The 27,637-nt window shown below is 41.0% G+C and overlaps 1 protein-coding gene across 1 annotated transcript in view; it reads right to left on the reverse strand.

Moving 5' to 3' along the window:
- ACTN2 (actinin alpha 2) overlaps window positions 1-27,637 on the reverse strand; it is a 61,065-nt gene extending 33,428 nt beyond the window's left edge. The window contains exons 1-7 of the mRNA XM_063306407.1: window positions 27,238-27,637; window positions 15,055-15,169; window positions 13,338-13,457; window positions 12,849-12,935; window positions 8,731-8,818; window positions 6,776-6,854; window positions 1,945-2,026 (exon numbers count right to left, since the gene is read on the reverse strand). Of these exons, the coding sequence (XP_063162477.1) occupies window positions 1,945-2,026; window positions 6,776-6,854; window positions 8,731-8,818; window positions 12,849-12,935; window positions 13,338-13,457; window positions 15,055-15,169; window positions 27,238-27,366 (700 nt within the window). The 5' untranslated portion in view covers window positions 27,367-27,637. The remainder of the gene's footprint in view (window positions 1-1,944; window positions 2,027-6,775; window positions 6,855-8,730; window positions 8,819-12,848; window positions 12,936-13,337; window positions 13,458-15,054; window positions 15,170-27,237) is intronic.

The following is a 27,637-nucleotide window of genomic DNA, read 5'->3' on the forward strand; positions in this document are numbered from 1 at the left end:
GTTGTTATTTTTAATTTCATATTGTGGAGATTCAATATTGCCCAAGATACAAAGAATGAATCTGGTGAATATCCTTAGACATTGCACAGAAGTGTGAAAGAAGCAGCTGTGAATATTTTTTAAACAAGGACTTTCTGAAAACTACCTGTGTATTTACTGGAAGCAAACTGTATCTTCTAAAAAAAAAAAATGAAACAGAAAGGGATCACAGGAAAAGCAAAAGGCTATACAGTAACACTGCAACCACAGAGCAAAAGCAGTCTATTTTCCTATAAAATAGGAAAACCCTAATAAAAACAGTATATTAACAGGAATGATAAGCCATAAAACCTCTTCAAGAGGGTTCACTATTCAGATATTCAAATAAGCATGTCAGGTGACCTTGATCCCATCTTGTCTGCCCCAGAAATTCTGACATTAGGCTGCTCAGGTCACTTCCAGCTAAGAATAAATCCACAAAAGCACGTATTTCATTGAAGCTACAACTCGTAGATCTTAAATCATTTTCCACCAAGACCAGCATTCCCTTCAAAGACTGATTAGGCTCATATTCTTTAAATGGTTAATTTCAACCTGAAGTAAAACAATCTCCTTCTTGGGATACATCTGATGACAAGAGGGGAAAAGAGATTATATGAACCTGAAATTACATTGTTAAGTCATTCCAAAGAAGGATGGACTGCAAGGAGCCAGTAGACATCCCTTGGCCCTGCCAGGCTCCCCTGACCTATCCATTTTTCAAAACTGAAAAACAATTAAGTGGGAAGGTGGCATGTTGAAAATGTGCTGTATTTACAAGAATGCCTCAGGCTTGCATAAGCCTCACATCCTTAAAAAATAAACAAGATGGATAGCTTCAGGGCAGGACTTTGTTTGGAAATGAGACCACCTAGACCTGTAGAAGGACCAAGATAAAGTTGGTAAAGAGCATCAGGAGATTAGTGTGGGTTCTTTGATGCCTTTATCTTTCTAGCAAATGGACATTTCCACCAGGGCAGCCATTCTGACAATAGGTAAGTACCAGCCATACTTGCAAAGTTCCTAATGTGCCAGTGAGCACAAAAGAATTGCTTATCTGTTGTAAACCATAAAACAATTGTAGTACTGTACATGGGTGTACAATGCCAAAGGAGGCAAGTGAATCTGAGAAGCAACATTAAATGGGGACAAGTATCTCAGTACTGCAGAAGCCAAAAATCAGGTGTTTTTTGCTCTTGGCTGCATAGCCTAGTAATAATAAAAACAATGGGATGAACGAGTCACTTCACAGACCTGAATTATCTCCTTATGAAATTTTTAGGGAAAATATGGATGAATTGTGCTTATAGACGTTACCTCAGCTGACAATGTTCAGCACTAATGCTAATATTCTTCAAAGACATCTTAGAATGTGTTGTTACCTCTCTGGTACCTGGACTGAAAAAAAAGTCAAGATGGCAGCTGCAACCACAGAATTGAAGCCCCACCCCTTTTCAAAGTGCATTGCACATACAGCACACATTGAAAAAAACAGATCAGGGCTTCAATTGCATTCTGGTCATCTTGTCCCTGACTCGCTGCATTGTTTTAGACATCAGGAGTTTCAGTAGGCAATTATTTTAGCTGGATTTAAAAATAATTCTAATTGATATGGGTTCTTCAAATTGTATTTTATTTGAAATCCCTGGATTTATGTTTCTGAATTACTTGGAGAACATGGACCCTTTGAAGGATTACTTAATGAAAGGAGGGGGAAAAAACTGAAAATTGCCCTCCCCTCTGCTACTTCAATTACATCAGAGAGCATTTGTCTTATTCCAGTCTAAACAGAAACTGACAAGTAGAATGCTGTTTGATAAATAACTATATAAAGGGGATCCTTTTCTTATAACATATAGAAAGAAAAGACTTCAACAGTTGCTTTCAGAGCAACCTGCTGCTTATTAAAAGCACATTCACTCCCACCTTCTGCATCCAACATCTTTGGGATATCCAGGTGTTTTTCAGCAATCTCCATGGCAAGGTTTATATTCCCCAGTGGGTTGTCCTGCATAGGAAGCAGAAATTACTGTTGGTCACTCCCCTATTTTAAGCAAGGTTGCAGCAATTCAGAAGCAAGGGCAGAATATGTTAGTTTCACTGAACAGCAGCATTTAAAAATAAGATTAAATTCTTCCCCAGAAAGCACATAAAAACCAGGCAAAATTTGATTGCACCATCGTGTCCTCCACCTTGACATTTTTTTTACCGTACCCTGCTGACACCCTTATGCCCAAGTATGTTTATATAATATAGAAATTAAACAGCTGTCCCTTATATCTTTACTTTTTTAAAAAATGGTTCAGTGGAATTTACTCCAATGCATATGATTGAAGTTCCAGGGTTACTAGACATCTATTGAAAAATTAAACTGGTAGAGCAGATCTTGGAGGCAGTTGCTGCTGCTGTCTTCACCTGAGGGCTCCTACCTTCACCTTCCCTGCCTTTGAGGATTTCCCCCATGAGCTTCAGACAGCCACACAAAAAGGTGGATGTGGCTTTGCTGTGTTTGCCACCTTGCTAAACTAAAAGCTTAGTTAGTCATGCATGCCATTTAACTCATCCTCACATGCTGCATTTGAACCAAGCATTATGTAGCACCGATAAATCAAGTTTCTCAGCTTTACTTGTATGAACATACCCTAATGCATCAATGCAAAGAAAGATCCTCTGTGGCTCTCCAAGGGTTTCCAGAAAGCCAAGAAAGGCATGCAGGAAGAAAAACTAACATGCAGATATGTGCACACACACTCCCCCAGCAAATCTACAGCAAAACAACTTCAATATACTCAAACTATAGCTCAACTATGAAAGAGAAAGAGAAAAGGAAATACTTATGGCATACAGAGCATTTGATAAGTATTGCTTATTGAAAGTCTCAACAAAATAGCTTCATACACTCCTATGTAATTAAAAAATATTTTGGCACAGCCAGAGAGCTTTTAGACATAGCTAATTCTTACTGAAATCAGTGGGATATAAATATTATGCTGTTTACTTCTCTTCATGTCAGTTATTAAACAGTTTTCACAGGATTGCACCATCTATTGAATACTTTCTAACATAGTGACTCCCACTATGCATCATTACTCAAGGATTATAATTTATTTATATTTATTTATTAATCAAATTTATCACCGCCCATCTCCCAAAAGGGACTCTGGGCGGTTTACAATAAAACATACATAAAAATATAAAACTGTAAAACACTATAATACACAATATAATAAATATAATAAAAACCTTGATGGCTGGAAATTCTTTATGATTTGCAGGCAGATCAGGGTCCTTCTAAGAAACTAACCATCCCCAGGAACGGCTACTTTCTCTCCCGTCCCAGGAATAATTACGGAATCAGGACTTTAGCTGTTTCCTAAAGTCCAGGAGGGAGGGAGCCAATCTCACTTCCGGGGGAAGGATATTCCAAAGGGCAGGTGCTATTGCAGAGAAGGCCCGCCTCCTGGACCCCACCAGATGGAATTCTCTTGCAGACAGGGTCCATAGCATGCCCTCTCTGCATGACCAGGTGGGATGGGTTGATGTGATGGGGAGGAGATGGTCCCTTAGGTAACCTGGACCCATGCCATATAGGGCTTTAAAGGTGATAACCAACACCTTGAATTGGACCTGGAAGCATACTGGCAACCAATGCAGCTCGCGGAGCAAAGGGGTGACATGTGCTGATCTTGGGAAACCCAAGATCGCCCGTGCGGCTGCATTTTGCACCAGCTGTAGCTTCTGGATACTCTTCAAGGATAGCCCCATGTAGAGCGCATTGCAGTAGTCTATATGGGAGATAACCAGGGCATGAGTGACCGTTCAAAGGGCCTCTCACTCCAGGAAGAGGCATAACTGGCGCACAACACAAAGTTGCACAAAGGCCCTCCGGCCCTCCTAGCTACGGCTACCACCTGCTCTTTGAGCAGGAGCCGTGAGTCCAGGAGGACCCCCAAGTTACACACTGGGTCTGTCTGGGGCAGCGCAACCCCATCCAGAACTAAAGATGACAATTTCCCAGAAATCAAGGGGCCATTAATCCACAGCCACTGTCTTCCCCGGGTTCAGCCGCAACTTGTTGTACCCCATCCAGGCCCCCACAGCCCCCAGGCACTCGGAAAGGGTGGCCACAGCATCACTTACTTCACCCGGGATGGAGATGTATAATTGGGTAACATCTGCATACTGATGATACCTCACCCCGTATTGATGGATGACCTCACCCAGTGGTTTCATGTAGATGTTAAAGAGGAGTGGAGAGAGTACCGAACCCTGCGGCACCCACAAAGTAGGGGCCGCGGGCCAGATCTCTCGCTCCCTATCAACACCGACTGGGACCGACCCTGGAGGAAGGAGGTGAACCAGCGCAGAACCACGCCGCCCACCCCCAACTCCCTAAGTCGGTCCAGAAAGATACCATGGTCGATGGTATCGAAAGCCACTGAGAGGTCAAGAAGAGCAAGGATGGATGCACTGCCTCCATCTTGCTCCCGCCAGAGGTCATCCATAAGTGCGACCAATGCCATTTCCATCCTATAACCGGGCCTGAAACCTGGCTGAAAGGGGTCTAGATAATCTGTTTCATCCAGAATCCTCTGGAGCTGCAAAGCCACCACTTTCTCAACCACCTTCCCCAAAAAGGGGAGGTGGGAGACTGGGCAAAAATTGTCCAGTATAGTAGGGTCCAGCGATGGTTTCTTGAGGAGGGGGCGCACCAGCACTTCCTTAAAGGCTGCTGGGAACACCCTTCTCTCAAGGATGTGTTGACCATCACCTGGACCCAGCCACAAGTCACCTCCTGCGCTGCTTTCACCAGCCAGGAGGGGCATGGGTCTAACTGGCACGTGGTAGCATTTACAGTCCGAAGGATCCTGTCCACTTCCTTGGGTTCAACAGGATCGAACTGGTCCCAGATAATCTGGTAAATACATTCCCTGGGTATCTCCTCCAACTCTGTTTCACGCTTGGAGTCCAACTCGGTCCGGATCCAAGCGATTTTATCCTGCAGGTGCCCCGAAAATTCCTCCGCACGGCCCTGTAGATGGATTTCTGATTCCCCTTTCCCTAAAAGGGATAGGGTAATATTAAACAGGGCCGCCGGGTGGCATTCTGTGGACGCAATAAGAGCAGAGAAGTACTGGCACTTCGCCGCTCTTACTGCCACAAGGTAGGCCTTAATCGCGGCTCTAGCTTGTGTTCAGTTGGGTTCGGTTTTTGTCTTCCTCCAGCGGCGCTCTGGGCGTCTCTTAACCCTCTTCAAAACCCTCAGCTCCTCTGTAAACCATGGGGAGTGCTGGGTTTGGGTGGGCAAGAGAGGCCGCACAGGCGCGATCCTGTCCAAGGCTCCGGCCGCCTCCCTATTCCAGGCAGCTGCCAGGGCCTCCGCTGGACCATGCAGGAGAGACTCAGGTATAACCCCCAGCTCCCTCTGAAACCCAGCCAGGACCATCAGTCACCAGGGGCGGACCAATCAAATGGGTCCTGCCTCCCTGCGAAGGAGGGAGGCACGAGAGAATCTCAAGGCCACCAGGGCATGATCTGACCATGACAAAGGGGAAAGATGTAATTCTCCCCTCAGATCATCTTGCCATTGCTCTGACAAGAAAACGAGGTCCGGGGTGAGGCCACTGTCTCTAGTCGGGTCCTGAATAATCTGGAACAGGCCCATGGCTGCCATGGTAGCCATGAACTCCTGGGCTGCTTCTGAGGCCCGCCCCAGGGAAGGCAGATTGAAGTCCCCCAACACCATAAGCCTGGGGAACTCCACTGCCAAACCTGAGACAGCCTCCAGCAGCTCAGGCAGGGAGGTTGCTACGCAGCAGGGAGGCTGGTACAGTAGCAACACTCTCAACTGTTCTCAGGAACCCAGCTTGAAGAACAGGGTCTCACACCCAGCCACTTGTAGAGCAGGACACCTGACGGCCACTAGGGATTCTCAGATGACAACAGCCACCCCTCCTCCCCTGCCCTGAGATCATGGCTGATGCCAGACTTGAAACCCAGCCGGGCATATCTCCCAAAGAGCAACACCTACTTCCAAGCCAGATAAGGTCAGCCAGGTTTCAGTAATACACGCCAGGTCTGCCCTGTCTTCTGTGATCAAGTCACATATGAGGGGGGCCTTGTTGTTTATTGACCTGGTGTTACAAAGCAGCAGCTGAAAGTCAGGACAACCACGAGCCTGCTGCCCAGGACCCGAGTTCGAGCACAGAGGGCTGGAACACGTCACAGGTAACAAGCACCGGGAGCGTCTTCCTCTATGATGACCTGCCCTCTGGCTCCTGTCATATCATCCCCTACCTGTCACCACCTCAATCACCTGCCCCACCCTACAACCCCCAGGATCTCGAGGTCCATTAGCCCCCACTCCTGTTTGTGCCCTATGTGTAGGAGACAGACCTACATTGAGTATCCCAAGGCCAAGAGCATCTAGGAGTAGATTACTCCAAATAGTAGCTTATTTTTCAGGACACTTTTCAACCACCTTCATGGCATGCAGTTTAGTGTACTGAGTTGGGATCACCTTTTGCAGTCTTCAGCCATACTGGCTGGGCATTATCAGTGGGAGAAATTCAAAATGAGAGAGGGCACCTGGTTCAGGAAGGCTGTTCTATATCTGCTGGTCAAGCACCAAGAAAGAAGGCTCATTTCAAACTACAAAATACACACATGCTCTATAAACAGTATGTGAGCCAAATCACTGCAAATCATCATGCCAAATTGGTGCAAGTTATCATGCCATGCCAGCAGAATTGATGACCTTTGAAAGCTTGGAGTAGTCAATAAGATCTGGTCGATGTCTATGGATAAGCGCACAGAGACCAAGGCCATCTTTCCAGCTTCATGAGAAGAAACCAAAAGTAAGGTGAAAATATATTAATGAAACACTGGTACTGTCAGACAGTGCAAGGTTTGATAATATTTGGCAATTGTACCATATGCCCAATGGTGGTAGCTCATGAAATTCCAGTGGTTGTTACAATTTGGCTAAATCTCATTTAATGGTCCAAAACACAGGAGAAATTCACAGTGTAATTTTGTGAATCGGGTTATCTATTTTCAGGACATAAAGATATTTTAAATGTTAATAATGCATAGATATTATAAGATACATCATCTTATAAGAGAAATTTCCTAGAAAGTGGCCACTTTTGTGCAGAAAAGGGCCCAGAGAAATCTCATGCATTAGTCACTAGCTATGATAAACGGCTGCTTATTTATTTTTCCAGGCTGCAAGAAGCTACAATTGGCTGGAACAGATGGGCTGCTGATTTCACTCAGTAGTTTGTCCATCTTTTTATTTATTTATTCAGGGCATACTCAGGGTAGCTCAGAAAATATTGTTCACATAGCATTTAGAAAATCAGTAGTAAAATTTTAAACCACAGTCAATAAAAGAGCAGATTACTCACACTTTCTGAAAAGTCTGGTGGAATGGAAGTGTTTGAAATAACTTTCTGAAAGCTCCAATGGATTGTGTCTAGAACCACAAACATGGAAATGGCCTACTTTGCACAGACAGTAATACAGCTGTTGAATGGGAGGGCTCTTCTAACACTTCATAAGGAGTAGGAAGTTTCATATGGGAGAAAGTATCATTTTTCTGAGTCAATTATGTGACACATTACAGTGGATAGTCTGTCTGGCCTTGCCCAACATAATGCCTCAGCCAAGATTCCCAACACTGCTAAAGATGCCAGATTTGGGAAGCCTGGTTTATTTATTTTATCATTTTTAATGCATTTTTCATGTGTATTATTTTTAAATGGCCTTTTAAGCCAAACCCAACAATCCAGTAATTACATGTATCTCTAAAAACAGCATGTTTGGTAAAATGTGTTCTTAACTACCTGTAGGCAACAGACCATTATCAACAACAAAGATGTTTTTATTTATTTATTTATGTAATATCTATGGCTGCCTGTCTCACAAGAGTGACTCTGGGCAGTGTACAGAGATTAAAACAAAGACCACAACATAAACACCCTTGATGTTCACATTATTTGTATCTTGGGTTTTTCTACATACTGTTCACCTGAGGTTTTATTGCTTTCTGTTCTTTGGAATAAGAGTTTTATGAAACTTGAAAGCTTGCATATCCATCTATGACCTGATTAGGTCCAAAAACAAAACAAACTTCTTTCTTTTTTTCTGTCTCAGCAGCAGCTACTGGAAAAATTAGCATTTATTAATCATGCCACAATGCCCCAGTTTCACTCTATTTATAAGTTCTGTGAAGGGGATCTTTCTTCCACCATTTGCAGAAATTTCATCGTACTTGCAATGTAAATTGATTGCTAGAAAGCATGCATTAGATTTACTTGGTGCAGATGGAGGTAAGACAGAAAATGACTCTTAGGGTTTGTTTTATATATTATGTGGTAAGAGCACCATAGTTGTGACTTCTCTGTATTCCACCACACATCAGTTATAGCAAGTAACTTTCTTCTAATTAGGCCTCACCAGTCAAGGAGCAACCATGGTGGCATGTGAAATAACCACATTGCTGGCTCCCTCCATATAGGGTGTCTATTTTAATTGCTAGAGAATCTGGGAGCCCCGCTGGTCTTGCTAGGCTTGTAAAGTTCTTTCTGGGCCATTCTCAAAGACAAGATGATGTGCTGCATGCTCCTCATTCCAACTGCACCACTAAGGATAAAACACACATACATAATGGCCAGTGAAGTCTTCACATCTAGAAATGATTCACTTTACCTAAGATGGAAATTTTGAATGTTCACATTTCGGTAAGGTGCAGTTTTTCTTTGACACCACAACAGCAGTCCTTCTTTGGCAGATGTCTCTGAAAATACCATCAAAGAATATTTATAAAAAATAACAGAACTTCAGATTGCTCACTTCAAAGCAGCTGACACAGGGTAGTTAGACAGCTGTCTCAGGTGATGTTGCTTAGTTCAACAGATGCAGAGAGTGTTTCCAAGAATATCTGTACCAGAAAAACAGTGACTACACTATCCAATTTAGTTATGGAAATATCTCCCTCTCTTTCCTCTGTGGGGTTTCTTATGAAATGCAATGATTGAAAGTTAACCCCCTCCTGAAGCGGCCATTGCTCGACCCAATTAATCTGGATAGTTTCCGTCCAGTCTCCAACCTCCCCTTTCTAGGGAAGGTTGTTGAGAAAGTGGTCACATGGCAGCTTCAAAGGGCTCTGGGTGAAGTGAATTATCTAGAGTCCTCTCAGTCAGGCTTCAGGATGGGCTACGGGACTGAGACAGCATTGATCACGCTCTTGGATGACCACTGGCAGGAGTGAGATGGGGGCAGTGCTTCCATCCTTGCTCTTCTTGACCTCTTGGTGGCCTTTGATACCATCGATCATGATATCCTTCTGGACCAGCTTTGGGAGTTGGGGGTCGGTGGCACTGTGTTGCACTGGTTCTCCTCCTTCCTCCAGGGTTGGTTCCAGTCAGTGTTGGTAGGAGGGGAGAGGTCCAGTCCATGGCCCTTACTGTGTGGGGTGCCACAGGGCTTGGTTCTCTCACCCCTCTTATTTAACATCTACATGAGGCTGCTGGGTGAGGTGATACAGCAGTTTGGGGTGAGGTATCATCAGTACGCTGCTGATACGCAGCTTTATATCTCCTCCTCAAGCTGTCTGGGTGATGTCGTGGATGTCTTATCTCGGTGCCTGGAGGCTATAGGGACCCAGATGGGGCACAATGGGCTTCCGCTCAACCCAAGCAAGACTGAGCGGCTTTGGGTGTTTGGGCCTCCCAGTACCAGGGTTTTTCCATCTTTGGTCCTGGATGGGGTGGCACTACCCCAGTCAGACCTGGTGCACAATCTGGGGGTCCTCTTGGACTCACAGCTCCTGCTGGAAGAGCAGGTGGCAGCCATGGCTGAGAGGGCCTTTGCACACTTTCGGGTTATGTGCCAGTTGTGCCCATTCCCTGGACCGGGAGGCACTACTCACTGTCACTCATGCCCTCGTGACCTCCCGTTTGGACTATTGCAATGCACTCTACACAGGACTGCCCTTGAAGTGCATTTGGAAGCTTCAGCTGGTACAGAATGCAGCTGCCTGGGTTCTAAATGGTGTTGGCTACTTGGCACATGTAACACCCCTGCTTCGGGAGATGCATTGGTTGCTGGTGTGTTTCTGGGTGCAATTCGAGGTGCTGGTTGTCACCTTTAAAGTCCTTCATGGCTTGGGACCAGGTTACCTGAGGGACTGTCTTTTCCCAGTTGTTTCTACCTGTCCAATCCAGTCCAGCAGGATGGGCACGTTCCAGGTCCCATCAGCCAAGGAATGTCCACTGGCAGGGACCAGGAGACATGCCTTTTCTGCAGTGGCGCCTGCCCTCTGGAACATCCTTCCTCCTGAGATTAGGATGGTCCCAACCCTTTTGGCTTTTCGGAATGCCTTGAAAACTGGCTTTGTGCCCAGGCCTTGGGCCCCAAGTGTGCGAAGGGCCATGTTACATGGTTGTACTAACACCGACCGTTTTTAAGATTTCTTGGCTATATTTATATTTATACTTAATTTTTTGTATCATTTTTATTGTCTGTTTTTATTACTGTAAGCCACCCAGAGTCACTGGTTTGAGATGGGCAGCTATATAAATTGAATAAATAAATAAAAATAAATAACACTGTGTTTTTTACAAAACAAGGGGCATTTATATTAACAAGAAACTCTAGAAGATATTGATTGTAAACATTCCCTATGACTTTTCCATCATGTAGCTATCCATTCCTTACTTATTTTTCTTTAATATTTACATCCTACTTCTATGACTCAGGAATGATGTCATCATTCATGAGAGATTTGTTTTTCAAAAATTGTTTAATTGCTACAATAGAATCAGGATAAAATAAATTTGTCAGAAATAATTATTCTCTAAATTAACCAACCAAGAATAAAAATCCATCTGCTACATATTGTACAATGCAATGGATGACATATATTTGCTTGAGTAAATGGTGCATGTTCATAGTTTGGTAAAGAATCTATAGCTGCCCAAATTATTCACTTCAGTGTATTATAGTATAAAAAAACATTAAGTAGCATAAAATGCTGCAGTATCTACATAAGATGATAACCAAATAATTTTCCATTTTGCATATGTTATCACTCCACCGGACAAAATATCGTATTTTCCCCAGAACAGAAACCAGTTTACATTAGGAAGAAGTTATCACTCCGTCCTTCTCATATTTCATAAGTCCAATGCACCAATCTCTAGTACTTCTCTCAATAAAATGCAAAAAAAATAAATCTTTAAGCTCAATCAACATCTTTTCCCATAACTACTTGATGGCTGCTCCAAGGTCATAAAATAACCCATTATGTTTATTGGGTGGCTAATCATCCCATAGAAAATAAAGTCCATCCAGGCATTTCCAAACTATCCATCTGCTGAGCTATATACTGAAGTGGTGATGGCAACATCTGGCAAGGCCAGAGGCAAAGAGCCTGAGGCCATACAAAACCCATTACAGTAATAAGGGCATCAACCTCTCCTCCCAACTGAAAATCAGAGACTCTCAGCCCATTATACTGTGCAGGCAGGAGAAAGAGGGACAATATTTGAACCTGGCTACTACTATAAATAGGACCTGCATTCTATGCTTGTCAGTTCTGAATTTCTTCTTTAATTGTTTTTCCAGTTCTTGCAATAAGAATAACTTATCAGACAGGTGCATTTGGAGAAGCCTGACATGAAACCCTTTTGGGTTTGAAAGACAGACATTTGCACACTCTTATATATACAAATAGTCTTATGTTGTACTTTCTTTGTGCTTGTTCTTCCATTATACAGTTTGTTCTGACTACTTTACTGGGAAGGCAGATTCAGATGATAATTTTGACTAGGAAGCTTACACAAGAAAGTTCCTGGAGCCAATCCACCAGAATCCTTCACAATTATTTCTCTCTATGTGTTTGTGTGTACATGTATATGTATATGTGTATGCGCATTTCTCCTTGTTTAGGTGCAGAGCTTTCTTTAAAATTTACATTTGCCCACATAAGTTTTTTTAATAATAATAATAATTTGTGCCCATATGGGGAAAGTAATTTAAAAAAAACAAAGGAATTGATGAGAAGGATTAGGCTTCACAATGTCCATTTTGGTGGTACCACAGTGAGGTTCCAAGTAGGTAAAGCTAAAGTTTCCTTTGAGCTAAGCTTGTCTCTGGTGACTTGGTGGATCCATCCATGCAGTTTTCTTATCAATGGTACAGTATTAGCTTGCTGTTGCCTTCTTCTGAGATATTTTTCAATTTCCCAGTCTAGCCTACAGCCCTCGTATTCCCTGGTAGACTCCCATCCAACTACTAATCAGGCTTGACCCTACTTCCAAGCCAGATAAGGTTAGCCAGATGCTACCACCTGCTAAGGCTGCTTACAAGTAAATAAACAAAGTAAAAAGCTGAGCAGGATGACATACTGTCTGTGTATCATCTAATTTAGCCCTATTATCCACAAGGAGCTTAATGTTTCTGATTGATCAGTCCATTTGTAGGAGAGGCAGATTGTTGGATATAAGTATCACACAACTGAAGTTTTATGCATTTATCCTCCTGTCAGTTTTGAAGAAGAGAAAATAATTCTCATTTCTATTTTCTTATGGGATCTGTCTACCCTGCTAGGAAGAATAATAAGGAGGAAAGCAGATCAGCAAGTTTAGACAGCCTTTAGTCCTAAATGCTTACTTATAAGTTGGTTAACTGCTACTGTATAATAATATGCACATCAGAATTCACTGTTGTCAATAAAGCTATCACCTGTTCAATCAATCTGTATTCCTGGGTCAATTCTGCTTGACACAAATACTTGAAGACAACATTATACAGAATATTCTTACCTTCCACTGAGATATCTTGAATAGCAAAACGGAGGATGATAGTCCAGATCATACCCAGGGTCATTTTCACATTGCCATCCACAATTTCTAGAGAGAAATGGAATGGATAATTTACAGTGGGTCATCAATAGAATAACCTATGTCAGCTGCCATTTTGGATTCATTATGTTCTTCATACATACTGTACTTATTTCATGATACTTTGAGGGAAGATCCATAATTCTACTTTAAAAACTCATTCAATTTGAAGATTGGCAAAGGTATTTTCAATAGCACCTGAAGATGCTGAGGCCTTCTCTGCACTCCGCCACTAAGCTACATCTCTTTCAAACAAGAATTGTGCAGTAGAGAAAACTTGTGTTTTGAAATGTAGTACATCATTGTTTTTTGCACTTATATTACATGCATATACAGTGACCTCAAACAGCACTAAAAATGTAGTGCTTCATGACTGAAAGAAAAATCTCATTATGGATACCATCTACATACCTTCTGCACCAATTGAGACAAGTTTGACACCTTTGCTTGCTATAAAATCCAGAGCTTTGTTGACATTTGCAATTTTATGGAAGCGCATCTTTCCTCTATCTGGTTTCGGAAGTCTTTCTCCTATAGGAAAGAAAATCAAAAACATTTGCAAATACTGGAATCTGGCTACACTACAGTAGTGGGGAAAGCATGCTTTTTGCTATCTAAAACCAAAATCTGGTCCTCCTTAAAGATTTTAATGACAGAGCTCATTCACAAGAAAACATTGCAATGCAACAATAATGACTTAATATTTACTTTTTTTGGTGCAGTGAAAATAGGTTAAACTGTTGCATTTGTCCAAATTATGACATACAGTTTGTAGCTTAATTTTTTTAGTCCTTTAGAATGCTTCAAGCATTAAAAATTAATGTACCCAGTTTTTAATCTTTAGTTCACTCCAGATTCAAGGAAGGGGAACCAGTTATGGCTCTCAGCATCCTTTGCCATTGCCCATGTTGGCTGTTGCTGTACCAACATCTGGAGGACCATAGGGTATCTGGATCTGCTATAACTATATCAATAAATGATTTGAAAGAGACATTTATTATCCCATTCCAAGGCCTTAGAGTTACTTCAGATTAATCCATAGAATACAGATATTTTTTAAAAAGAGTTGGCTTTCATTTTTTCTATGCTGGAAATATAATAAATATGAAGAAACTTTGGTTCATATGCCATGGGATGGCCACTTGTAATTCCTTATTGGTTAAATAATATTACTAGGGCGAACCAGGTTCTTGAAAAGCAGTTATGGGTTGAAAATGCTAATGGTGTGTTAAACTATCTCCCCAAAATCTGGAATATTTCAGTCTATGAGGAACTTTGGATATATTGAATTTGCACTGTTGTAAAAAGGATGGAAGTATGCTTCCTCCCAGGCTCCAAAGGTTGTATTAATGAAACTTGCCTTAATGGATTTGCCTTTCAATTTACTCAATTCCAAAGGAGAAGTGAGAGCAGAAAATATGATTCCTTATGCTCCAGTGTCATAATGCTTAAATTGAAATACTGTGTGTGTCTGTGTTTTAAGATTATATATATATATATATATATATATATATATATATATATATATATATATAATTAGATATAATATAGGTATGTATTTTTTGAAGTTTTTAATTTTGTCTAGTTCTTTAGTTGTCTGGGTTTTTAATTTTTTTTTTCATTTCTGACTTGTCTTTTTTAGTTCTTTCTTCTCCTTAGGAAGTTTAAGTATAAGGCCTTTTTCTTTTTCTGCTCATTACATAGTTTTTTTATACAACAGATAAGGTTTCTTTTTTGAAGTCTTTTACAGAACAGTAGTACGGTTATATAGTTGTACTGCTATTTAGTTTCATTGTGTTATAAATGAGTAACTAAGGTTTTTCAAGGAATATTAATTATAATGACTTTAACATGTATTAAAATTATATTTAAAAATACAGAGTGCAATCCCAGATACTGCAAAGAGAAAGTAAAACTGAGAATGGTCCACTGGGACAAGAAACCAATCGCTGTACAAGCATTGTGATTATATATTATTAATATTAATAGGACTACAATTACTGTAATAATAAATGTTGTGCTTCAATCAGTAACTTTTAGAATCAGATCTGGCATGTGATACTGTAAAATCTTGAGGCAGGCTCAGAGTTGGAAATATATCTTAAGAAGCTGCTATCTTTAAACAAACCTGAAATGACTTCCAAGAGTAGCATCAGTTTAAGTCCGTTCCTGAAATCTTCTTCAATGTTCTCAATTTGGGTTCCAGCTTTCCGCAGGTGGGAATTGCACCAAGCTGTAAATGTCTGCAATTGCAACAAAGCACCTGGTTAGAAAAGCTATTCACTTTCATTAATAAGCTTTGGATGCCCAGTTTCAGGCAACATTACATCTTAAGTCAAAATTTAAATATTGCAATACTAGAAATGTTTAGCTCACTTTATGACAGATGTAAAACACATCTCTCTTGTATTTAACAAAGAACAAGGGGCAGCATTTACAGGATGTTAGTATTTCTTTGTTCAGCTTGGCATATGTATAAACAATGTCACACATTCCAGATCCTCAAAGTACACTTCCATACTTCCACCATTTTCACTCCTTGAACTCTCAGAAGGAATCTGAAGGGAAACCCTGGTTGCCTTTGTTTCTGACAATCTGGATTATGCTGAGAACAAGGAGTGAATATCTTAAGCTGCTGCAGGTCCTATAGCAACCAAAATCCTCTCACTTCTTACTTCTACATACAAATTAAAAAAAAAATCCAGTAGGGGAAGATTTTGCACATGATCCAATGCTGAAGGGGGAAACTGCAGAAGTCTTGAGGGTTTCAGCCCTTTTCCTTTACCTGAAGTATTAAGGAGGAGCTGCAAAGCCAGCAAGCCACCATTCCCATTACAGATTATGAAGCTCAGAAGTCACAGGGGAGGGTAAGGCAAGAGTGCCCCCCAGAAAGACAGCACAATCAGCTCATTTCTCTAACATTCCTGAAGTCATAGAAACACTGAGGTCTGGAGATGCTTTCAAACCAGCTCAGTGCCCTTAGACCACCTCAGTTTTCCCCAGTTTAGCACCCTCTCCGACTGCCTAGCCAACATGATCAATAGCTGCCTTGCATAGGAATTCTCACAGACCCTGACAGTTTGGAAAAGCCTGGTCTACCTTGCTCCAGCCTTACAAATATAATGCTGTGAAATAAATGCATGTTCTTAACTCTTATGAAGGACAAATATGTATGCATTTATTTTTCATCCTTATAGCCTGCCAGAATTCAATATGGATTTGTGGGGGGGGGGGTTCACACATTAAATGTGTAAAATGTAAAATAAAGAAGGTAGCATGTTGATATAGAGATATGCTTACATTGGCTAGGGTCACCCCCCAGTAAGAATGATGTGCATCTATTGCATATACATTTCATGCACCAAAATATCACTGAAAAGAAGAAAACAAGGGCTATTAAGTGTCAATTATCATTCCACTGGGGCAAAAAGAAAAAAAGCAATGCCACAACAGCCTGATTTCTATATGAAAAGGAGAAAGATATTTGAGTGAAGAACATCTAAACGAGACTGATAAGAAGAGCTATTCATTAATTAGTCCCTTGCAGCCTCTTAAGCAGTCCCTGTAACCGCTTGCAAGATTAGCAGTGACATATAATGAAAGGAGCTTTCTCCATCTGGTGCCTTCCAGATGTGCTGAGATTATAAATCCCACCCTCTAACTACCAGAGCATTATTTTACTTACCCCTGCAAAGATATTAATGGAGTACTGTGTTTTGTTTTGTAATCATATTTTAACTTAGAATTGCAATTAAATATGCTGTTACTTGAATACACAGAAGAGTAGAACAGGTATTGATTCATTATGGCTGTTACTACCCCCCCCCGATCAATGGCTAAAGTGTGAGGTTGTGTGTATATTTTATTTACTGCACTGTTCTCACTCCCAATAAATCTGTTTTCATCCTTATCTTCAGGACAGTGATTTCTGACTCAACTATCATAGATAAAGAACTTGTACAGTTACACAGTGTATCATTCCAAGAATTTTGTAAGGTTGCTCGTTAATGCTCCAATTCTTATCACAACTATCCTGACAGCAAAAATCTGGTGCATTTTTCACACTATGGGGATGAGGCATGGGGAGCGACTGGGATGAGGCACTTTGTTTGAGAAGTTAACTAGTGTGGAAATGGATTTGCCTTTATGAGGCATCAGGATCAATTTAGTTCCAGACTTCTTCCGTTCTGCATGCAGTTATGTGTGTAAAACTATGCATATTACAGATCCCATAAAATGGTTTTGAATTCTGTGTCTAATATAGGAAATCTTACCTAACCCAGAAAATTCTTGTGGATGTATAAGCTGATTCTCATACATGTCAATTCATACAGAAATACATGGCCCAATATATATAGGGACCAGTATATATATAGGAACCAGACAACTACATAGTAATATAGCAATCACCATGGTTTACAAAATGGCAGACACCATGGTTTACAAAATGGCAGACACCATGGTTTACAAAATGGCAGACACCATGGTTTACAAAATGGCAGACACCATGGTTTACAAAATGGCAGAGAAAGAGGGGGGGGGGCTCTGTGCTGCTTGTTACCTGTCCAAACTTTTTTATTCTTTGTCTTCTCACTAATTCCTCTTTCTCTGTGAATCCTAAATGTACTTGCTTAACATGTCAGATGGTGGGTTCATAGCCATGGGATCATAGAAAGGTCTAAACGTCTCACATTGATAGAGCCAATGTATACATACCTACCCAGAAATAAATCCTACTGAGTTCATTTAGGAATGGGTGGGAATAAACCCAGCAGGATTCGTTTTTGAGTAGATACGCCTAGGACTGCACCCTTAGTGGCATTTTTATACATACAGTATTATCTTTTAAAACAGTTCCTTCCCATCAAAGCCAATGAAGCGGATGCAGTCCCCATCCATTCCATCGTGGGTAGCCTTCCGCTTTGTGCCTTCATTCAGTTTCCATGTTGAGAGAACACGCTGCTGCCTCTGACTAATCTTTTCTATTAATATCACTGAGGCAGAATTCAAAATATACTCATTTCTGAGCAAGCAAACTAAAACCAACAGATACCGCTAATACCCTACATGTCTTTGTCTCTTGGGGCTGGAAAAGATCTTATATTTATCAGACCATTGATGTTCACTGGTCAACACACAGAAGCAGAGCAAGAGGTCAGATGGCAGCTGGAGGAATCTTGAAAGACCATCACTAAGTGTCACAGTGTGACAATTAAGTGCTTCAGAACCCCAACTTTCCAACTCTAAGGTTTCTGACTGTGTTTTTTCTATTAAATAAATAGAAATACATCTGAGTACATTTTAGAAAGTGTTAATGTGGTGGTGAGTGACAAACAAAGGCATAGGGAAAAGCTTGGTTTCCTGATTATTGTTTACAACAGGACAGATGGGCAGTTGCTACTTAACTGAGCCAGACACCCAGATGCCTCTCCTAGAGGCAGTACTGCTGCTGCAGAGATATGGCACATCAAACACTTACATGATGATCTGCTGCTGCTGGGACAATGGGAATTCCAGTTAGACTCTGGGCAAGCACCACAATGGTGACAGGGAACACTTCAGTGGAAAGTACAGCAGTTGGTCAGGGGCCTCCTGTGTAGAAGCCCAGTACAAGCCACAATGACATCCTATTTGTCATGGTGTCATCACACAAATGATACAAATTGAGCCAGTTGCACCACACACTGATGCAAATTAATTGCATTGTTTGCATTATTTGTTTGATGTCACAACATGCATGATATGACTTGCCCTTTCCGCAGACACTCATGACCTCCTTCCTGAAGCATCCACACTATTTTGTGAATATTAAGAAGTTTTAAGTTAACCTTTTAAATCCTTAAGCTAATGTCTTTATATTTCTAACCGCATCAGTTGTTGTTGTTGTTGTTATTTAAACTTGTACGCTGCCCAACTCTTCCCAGACCTTGTACTTTCCACATGGGCTAGATTACATCTACTATTACCTCCTGCCAGCATTAAGAAGCAAGCTATAGCCCAATACATCTTCAGGGATTCAAGCCGAGGAAACCTGCTCTATCATACAGTGAATTAAACCCATGTACCCACCCAGCGTACCCAGTGTGTAGCTCAAAAAGCAGTGTTATAATGTGCCAGGAACTTATCAAATCTTCTGCTTTAGCACCTGGGCAGCAATGAGAGGGAGAGGGAGAGGGAGAGAGAGATTTTATTGCAGAGAGATCTGTTAAATGATTAATATGGCACTCTCTCTAGTGCCATATTAGTCAATTAACAGAAACTTCTCCGTAGAGCTAAAATGCCAGATGCATAGTCCTCCCAACCCAACCAAGAAAAAGGTTATAAGGGAATTTAATATATTGACTTGAGATATTCTGAAGGCTGCTGTTTTCCATTTCCTCCAGCATTTTGCAGTTAATGAATATAGAGATTTTATCAGAGCATAGCCAAGAAAAAGAAGAGAAAAAAAAATCTTACTTCTTTTTACAGATGAGCAACCCAGTTTTATCATTCATACCAAATGATATTTGTGACCCCCTATAATGTTCTGGCTACCCTGATTTCACCCAGGTCACTATTCTTCAGCATCATGAACTTTAAGTGAATACAATAGCTACTTAAGTTACTTTCAGTTATGCATAAGCTTTGGCCAGGGAAATGTGGAGTCCTTCTCTCTTGCAGGTGCATCTATCCATGCTTTTCCCAATACATATATCACATTTCTCTTATGATCCAGTTTACAAGACCATTAGGCACTTGGTCAGATGCTTTCTCTCTCAAGCTTAATAAGCCAGTATTCCATAGGTAGGGCTGTATAGTTGCCAAGTATGTCCACAGGTACCAGACAATGAAGGATCTATACAGATTTGATTAATTAATAAATAAATAAAATCTCCAAGAGAGGAGATGTTAGCTGCAAAATTAAGGAGAGCCCACTTTGAGATAGACTAGAACTTACAGTACAATTTCTCAGGCAGGATATGCACAGGAAAGTGAATGATGCTATTCTTACCTACTGCTATTCCATTTTATTAGCCAGAATTTTTGCCTCTCTTCCTTCTGGAATCTAGATAAACGATCTGGTTAGAGGCTGCATATAAGTTCTTAGTGCCTACCCACTTTTTCTGCCACCCAGCAGAGCAAGCTGCCACTGAATGGCAAGGAAGAGATCACTGTTTTTTACTGTTACGGCAGTGGAGAAGCAATGATTACTAAAAGAGAAGGGAGTTGTACTCTGCCCCTAACAATCCTCATCAAAAATGCTGCTTCTGGACTGCCAGGAACAATGAACAAACAACATTTACTGCAAAGATCTTACCATGAAACTTTGGAATTTTAGCTAGTCTCAGGAGCATGCTTGTAAACTATTAATAGAATATCCTATACATTCCTAGATTCTGAAGCCAGCACAACTGGAATTCCCTAAAGAAGAATCAGATTTAAGCAGCTGCCACTGAAGGGAAGCTATGCATAAGGGCTGACTATATCTAGAAAATTGTCTTGCTTGGCCCCAGGAAATTTGGCTGGACAGATGTCTTCTGAAGAGAATACAAATGTCTGAGTGTGCATTGCTACAGCTAATGTGGATAGTCTAAGGCATGCTGCTGGCTGGGGAATCCTGGGAGTTGAAGTCCACACATCCTAAAATTGCCAAGGTTGAGAAACACTGGCCTAAGGGATAGTAGCAGAGACCATCCTCATGAATGTATGGGGGTGGGGGTGGGGGGTGGAGTGGAGTTGTGATTAGAGGTTGCCACCTATAAAGCCCTTCATGGCACAGGGCCCGGTTCGTTGAGGCACTGCCTATCTCTGATAGTTTCTGCCCATCCAGTAAGATCAGGCAGAGTGGCTGTGTCATCTATTGGGACCTATGAAGGTCACCTTCTTTGTCTCAGCACCTGCCCTTTGGAACAGTATCCCCCCAGAATCCGCATGGCTCTCATCCTGATGATATTCCAATGGTCTTTGAAAACCTGGCTGTTTTCCTAGGTCTTGGGGTAAAGTGCAGGTTGACCCTCTGTCAGTTGTTTTGGGGTGCGTTACGTACAGTTATTACTTTTTTCACAAACATGCATGATTTTGTCTCTTTATTTTACTTTCCTTGCCTTTTAAGGTATACATTGCCCAGAGTTGCTTGGAGTTGGGCAGACTCTAAATATAATTATATAAATAAATAAAGGGAATTGTTGATGTGTACATGGCAATGATGACTGAAACGTATTGCACATAGGTTATGCCGCTACAGCAGAGCTACGCATTTTCCTTTTATGGGATTTAGAACCTACACAGAGTGGCAGGGGGAAAAGAAATCCTCAGAACTGGAGATTGGCAGCATTAATGCAGAAGAGCTTCACGTAATAGCCCTTGTAAGCCCCTCTAGTAAAACTATATTTGGAGCTGTGGTTCCCCAGTGCATTTCCCTTGAGACCCAGCACCTGAATACCACTTTTAATTAATGTAGATTACTGTACTTCATGATGCACCAGTTACCAGCATATTTCTCTTGATATGCGGCATGACCTCTGCATCTGTTCTTTTCATGCATATATCGCTACAATGTAGGGTTAGAAAGAGCACTTTACCAGTTATTAATGTCACCAAAAAGGAACATGGATTTCTCATCTTCCTCCTTTATGTTATATATTCTAACATATATATTCTGCAAAGATAACAGAAAACTTTAGCACTTCATCCAATTATTAACACATTACTTTCTATCGCAACTGAATTTTGGACAGCTAGTTGAGGCAATTTAATAGGCTGTACATCACCGAAGTCCTAGTGTACTTTGAAAGCCAGTTTGGTCTAGTGGTTAAGGCAACAGGCTAGAAACCAGGAGACTGTGAGTTCTAGTCCTGCCTTAGGCATGAAAGCTGACTGGGCCAGTCACTCTCTCTCAGCCCAACTCACCTCACAGGGTTGTTGTTCTGGGGAAAATAGGAGGAGGAAGGAGTATTTGGTATATTTGCTGCCTTGGGTTATTTATAAAATAATATAGGTGGGATAAAAAAAAAAATTTTTAAACCTTAGCAATTTCATCTGCAAAATGATCATACACTGCCAGCCAGCCTTGCCCTGTGAAGAGGAATAAGGAGCCCTTCTCGAGAGCAGGTGTGTCTCCCAGAAAGTCAAAATTTAATGGGGCTGCAAGCATGCAGCCACCCCTTTTAGATATATATATTGTACATGCAACATTCTAAATCCTTAACCCTAACACTGCTCAAGGAATTTTAGTTTATTTATTCAGTGATTGAACACAGTCTGGGCCAAATGTCCAAGACAATTACCATAGTCTGGACCCAAAATAAGGAGAATCAGCATTCACAATAACAGAGGAAACCAAGTAGCAAATCTGCCAGACTGGTGGAGTTGAAGCTCAAAACTGTAGAGAGCTATAGCCAGCCTATACAGAACAAATGAAGATATCTACAAGTTCAATAAATAATTTTCTCAGAAAAGAATCAATCTCATCAGGCAGTTGGTGACAATAAATGGCAGCTGTCACCACCTCCATCTGGCCTGCCCTGTGTGTTTAGCAGGTCAGTAACCCTCATCCTGATAAACAAATCTTTTTATAATCATTTCCCCACCCTGTGTGGGCTGGGTGATTAATCCTTTCCTCAGCATTATTGTTGTGTCCAACATCTCTGCCTCCGCTACTAATACCTTCTTCAGTGGGAAGAAAAAGGCACTTGTGCCAACTCTACCCATTCACATCCAGACTAGGATAACCAAGGTTTTCTGAAGGAAGCTGTTATGCCTACAAACAGGACTCTTGGTAGGGTAGATATGCCCTGGGCAAAGGATTAGCTCTCACAAAATCTTCATGAATGCAAGCAGGCCTCTTCTGTCTCTTAACTTGCACTAAAGCAAAATCATGCTACCACAATATAATCCTGGGTCATACCTGCCTATGGAGTCCCAAATATGCCCTAGAGCAGCGTTTTTCAACCCTGGCAACTTTCAGATGTGTGGACTTCAACTCCCAGAATTCCCCAGCCAGCATATTGAAGTCCACACACGTACAAGTTTCCAAGGTTGAGAAACACTGCCCTAGAGTATTGAAATCTGAATCTGACAGCACATTCAGACTTATATTTGACTTCCCCCTAGAGTTCCCAGTGTGAAGCAACAGAAAGACATATACTGGAGGTTGAGATTTAAGTGTATGTATTTACTTGCAACATTTTTATACTACCGTAACAAAGCTCACTGCATTGTTTCATACATAAGATGCCTCTTACATTCATTGAATCAATGGGTATAATTAATTTTGTATTTGACCTATTGTCTGCGGCAGCATTCTGCATTCTCCTTTTCTCTTCTTGCCATTGTGGGCTATTTTGGTAGATCAAGCTTTGGGTTTTTTTTAAAATAGAAATGCCCAAATGGAAAGGCAGATTACATTATACTGAAGATGAAGAAACGCTTTTTTGTAAGGACATGACAGTATAGCCTGGTTAACTGCCCAGCTCTAAAAATGTCAGCTCAGTAGTAAGTTCCATTAGACTCTACAGGGCATGCTGCCAAATAAGTAAGCACAGGATTGCAATTTACAGTAATATGTCATCTCGAATTCCTTGCATTCATTAAATTTCTATACTGACTGACTGATTTTGAAGAAGTTCTACCAGCCATTCTATCAAAACATTCTCAAGGCAATTTAAAACCAGGGCCCCAATGGAGCACCCCAAATGAACCTGTAACATGGTTCCTTCCCAAGTACATCTCAGAATGTCATCACATACAGACAATCTCCAGCATTTTTGTTTTAATTCTGTCCCATGGTACAGCTTCCTAACACCTCTCCATAATACAGAGACATACATACACACATTTTGCTGGTGTTTGCTTTACATAATGCCCAGAGTGCATGCTGTTACAAAGGGAACACCACATTTTTCAATGGTAATGAGACTACAGCCTGCTTGTGTTGGGCCCTTCTGGACCCTCTGCTTGTCCCATGGTTATTCCCTGTGTAAAAGAGATTGCAGGTTGTTCACTGAGTCAGCAAGAAACTAGAATCACAATCCAGCAAGAATTATGCACATTTTAACAGAGATATGTATCTCTCTCTCTCTGTTCAATACACATTTTTCCAAGTAGATGTGCAGATGATTGCAGCCTTAAGTCACTGTTTGAATGGGCTTAAATATACTTAATTCTGCATTAGTTTTCAACCAACATGCACATGAAAAAATTCAGGATCTGTCCTTACTTTCAGCTTTTCTTAGGCAATCATCTTGCACTGAATAAAATAATAGTTTCCCATAGTTGTCCCCTTGTTTAAGGTTAAAAGCATGATATATAGGCCAATAGAGTTCTCTTATATAATACATATCACATTTATGGAAATCTATGGAACAAAGGGTTCCACACCAAGGAGGTGAATGATTGCAGGGACCCTGTGCTACACTATGAGCTGGAGTTATAATTAGGTGTCATGGCCATTGTAATCCTAAGGACGTCATCATGTCTTACCAGCAACTGTTGACAGTTCTCATACCAGGCATATCCTGAAATGGCAAGTCTGCAGAGTGCAGCCCACAATAGAAACAATGGCATTTATTTTTGTCCTGTTCCAAGATTGTCTCATAGAACATATATGCTAGCCAACTGCTGGGCTTGTTTGGCTGTTCAATATTAGATTACTGGTTTGAACAAAGCTCAGCAACCATGCAGCTCATTGTATATGTGGACCTCAGGAATGTACTTTGGGGAGCTTATTTTAGCACCATGGAGAAAAAAGCCCACCACCCTCAGAATTTGCAAATCCACCAGTCCTACTGGGAGAGTATGTTGCTTCCTGAAACACAAATAACAGACTTATTCCCAAGCCAAGAAAAGAGAATGCCTTCCCTCAGATGTTATTTATAGATAGGTGCATGCAGTTAACCTTTTTCCTTTCTTAAAGGCTAAGGACAATGTAAAGCTATGAAGGTTGCAGTCCACCAGCCACTCAGATCAAGTGGGGCATGTTGAATGGGGCAAAAAATCCCACTGAAAGGACTGGACTGCAGTGGGGCAAGGATTTAGAGATTATTTCTTTCATCACTTGCATCTTGAAATATTACTTTTTTTTCAATGTTTTGTCTAATTGGGACCAAACAGCAAAAACAAAAATCCACACATTCTTGTAAAATGTAACTATTATAAATGCAAACTGTATATATTCTGTATTGCAACATCTGTCATGATATGCTAATTCTTTGGTAGCATCCGTTAAGATTGTTTGATTTGTGCAAGTTTTTAAGAAAAAAATTAAAATTATTTCAGAATGCTAAATAAAAGCCAGTTATGCCACTAGCAATCAAGCCATTCAAAGCCTCAACTGAAAAAAAAATCTGCTCTTTTCCACGAGAGAAATAACTGATAAAGTTGTGAAAAGCTCAGAAAATGGCTATATTTACTTACTCCCCCTAAAGTCATGATTTATTGTCTTTTGAACAAGCCCTACTGGTCTATCATGCTAAACTGACAGTCTTGTATCACTCTAAGCTTTAATAAGCTTAATGGCCTAGCATATTATGAGAACCATGATGGGTAGTACTCACGGATAAAAAAAGTGGCTTAATGCAATGTGTGAACACAGCCTTTTTGAAGCTTTTTTGTTAACTGTAATGGAATATATTCAGGAAAGAGTATGGAGGATTCTAACCAAGCACAATGCAGCATTATGATGGATAGACTAGACCTGGAGAGGGTGTGGTTCAACCTGCCCTCAGTGATAAAGTTCAAAGGTGACCTTGGGCCAGACACTCAGACTCAGTTTAACCTCTTTCATAGGTTATACTGAGAATAAAATTGAATGTATTTGTGTCACTTTGCAAGCTCTTGCTAGAGCACAAAGACAAAACCACTACCCCAAATGGTATCATGCTATGTTTCAAAGGCAGCAGCTGCAGATAGTATGATCAGACTTAGGACTGTAGTATGTAAAGAGGGCAGCGTAACCTTTTGCTTCAGTGTCATGATCCCAATACTGCCCCCCTCCAACTTCTCTATCCAATAGGTAGGAAACTGTTTATGTCACCAAAATGGCAAAAAAGAAGAAGTCAAATACCTCTCCCCTTTACACCTTCAACACAGTTGGGATTGTCTCTGTGGCTGCTGTTTAAAAAAAAACACACAAGGGGAATCCTTTAGGCATTGAATGTATTGTGTAGTTTGACTCCAAACTGTACATTTGATTAAACCTTCCTCTATAAATATGCACCCTGTCGAGCTTGGAGTACTTTCTGGTTCTCTCAAATCAGAGGACAAAGAAAAAACATGATGTGATTAGAACGGTTGAAATAATTCTATTATTAATATGATATTTTGATCTACCTGCATTGAAAATAAGATAAATGACAACATTATTCAGAAGAAGAGCTAAAGGTAGCAAAAAATCTTACATAAGCTTTGACCAAGAAAAGATGATGCTTCATTTATTCCTAATCACTGGACCAATTCATAGAACTCTATAAATGTGCTGAATAACCTTAGTTGAAGGACTGAACTTAAACATGTGATAAAATCCCAAACTATTGCTGATGGACTCTTGGAAAGCTTTGCAATGAGGCATACAGCTGGAAGCCCAAGTTGTGAGCATGAACAATCATGACTTGGTGAGCTTCTGATGAAATCTGGAGAAGCAAAGGATTGCTCTGCATCTACTCTCTTCCTGTCAACTGCATTTCAGAAAGCATTTCCAGGATCATGTTAACAAGGGTCATCCTCTCTGCCCAAGCAGCCACAAAGAGAGGGAAACAATATGCAGAACCATGTTAGAAGAGAAATGTATTAACAACATGTACAGGGTTGGTTTGTGTTTCGCCTGTAACATCCTCAATCTGTGAAGGAGCACCTATATTTCCTATAAAACTATATTTACTTAGAGACACACAAATGCATTGACACATATAAATAGAAGACAGCCAGTATGGTGAAGTGTTAAGGTGCTGGAGTAAAGACACACAGGTTCTAGTCCACTGTTAGTGTGGAAACTCACTGGATGACTGGACCATCTCTCTCTGTATCTAACCTACTTTACCCTTATTTTGGGGGGAAACGTAGGGGAAAAAGTACCATGTACTCTACCTTTGGCTCCTGGCAGAAAAATAGAATCTAATTCTAACAAACAAATAAAGTAAAACCATTCCAATATACATGGTGAGACAGAGCCAGTGCTTCAAATGCTAACACAACACTAAATCTAAGACCATCACTCTATCTTTCGCTGCCCACCCCCAACTTTTCAATAAGTGGGCATTCTAGAGAACGACATGATGAGATCAGCATAAATTCACATTCAACTGGAGATGTTTTACTCTGGCTGGGCTTTTCTGACCTTCCTCTGCTGCTTCTCCCATGCCGGATCCAGGAGCAGGTCCCTGTCCCACTCCTCCTCTTGGTTCATGTATACATCCTCTTCATACTCATAGTTGTAATGAATGTTGGACTCGATCTGGGTGGTCATCTTGCTTAAAGATCAGGTTCTTTTTCACCGCTGTAGATGCTTCCTGTAACTTACGGTAGGACCTTCTCAAGATGATCGTAACAATGAGGATGGTAATTTTTCTTGGAAAGTAAATTAAACAGGCCCAAAGATGGAACGTTCTTTACTTCAGTTGGGTCTGTGGCAGAAAGGGAAGATAGAAAACCTGACAGTGGGAGCTAGCCTTCACGTTCTCACTCAGCTTTCCTGCCCCTGGACTGCTGCTGCTGCTGCTGCTGGCTGTGAGCCCGGC

Source organism: Candoia aspera, chromosome 1 (genome assembly GCF_035149785.1).
Source record: "Candoia aspera isolate rCanAsp1 chromosome 1, rCanAsp1.hap2, whole genome shotgun sequence".
In the NCBI taxonomy this organism is placed as follows: domain Eukaryota; kingdom Metazoa; phylum Chordata; class Lepidosauria; order Squamata; family Boidae; genus Candoia; species Candoia aspera.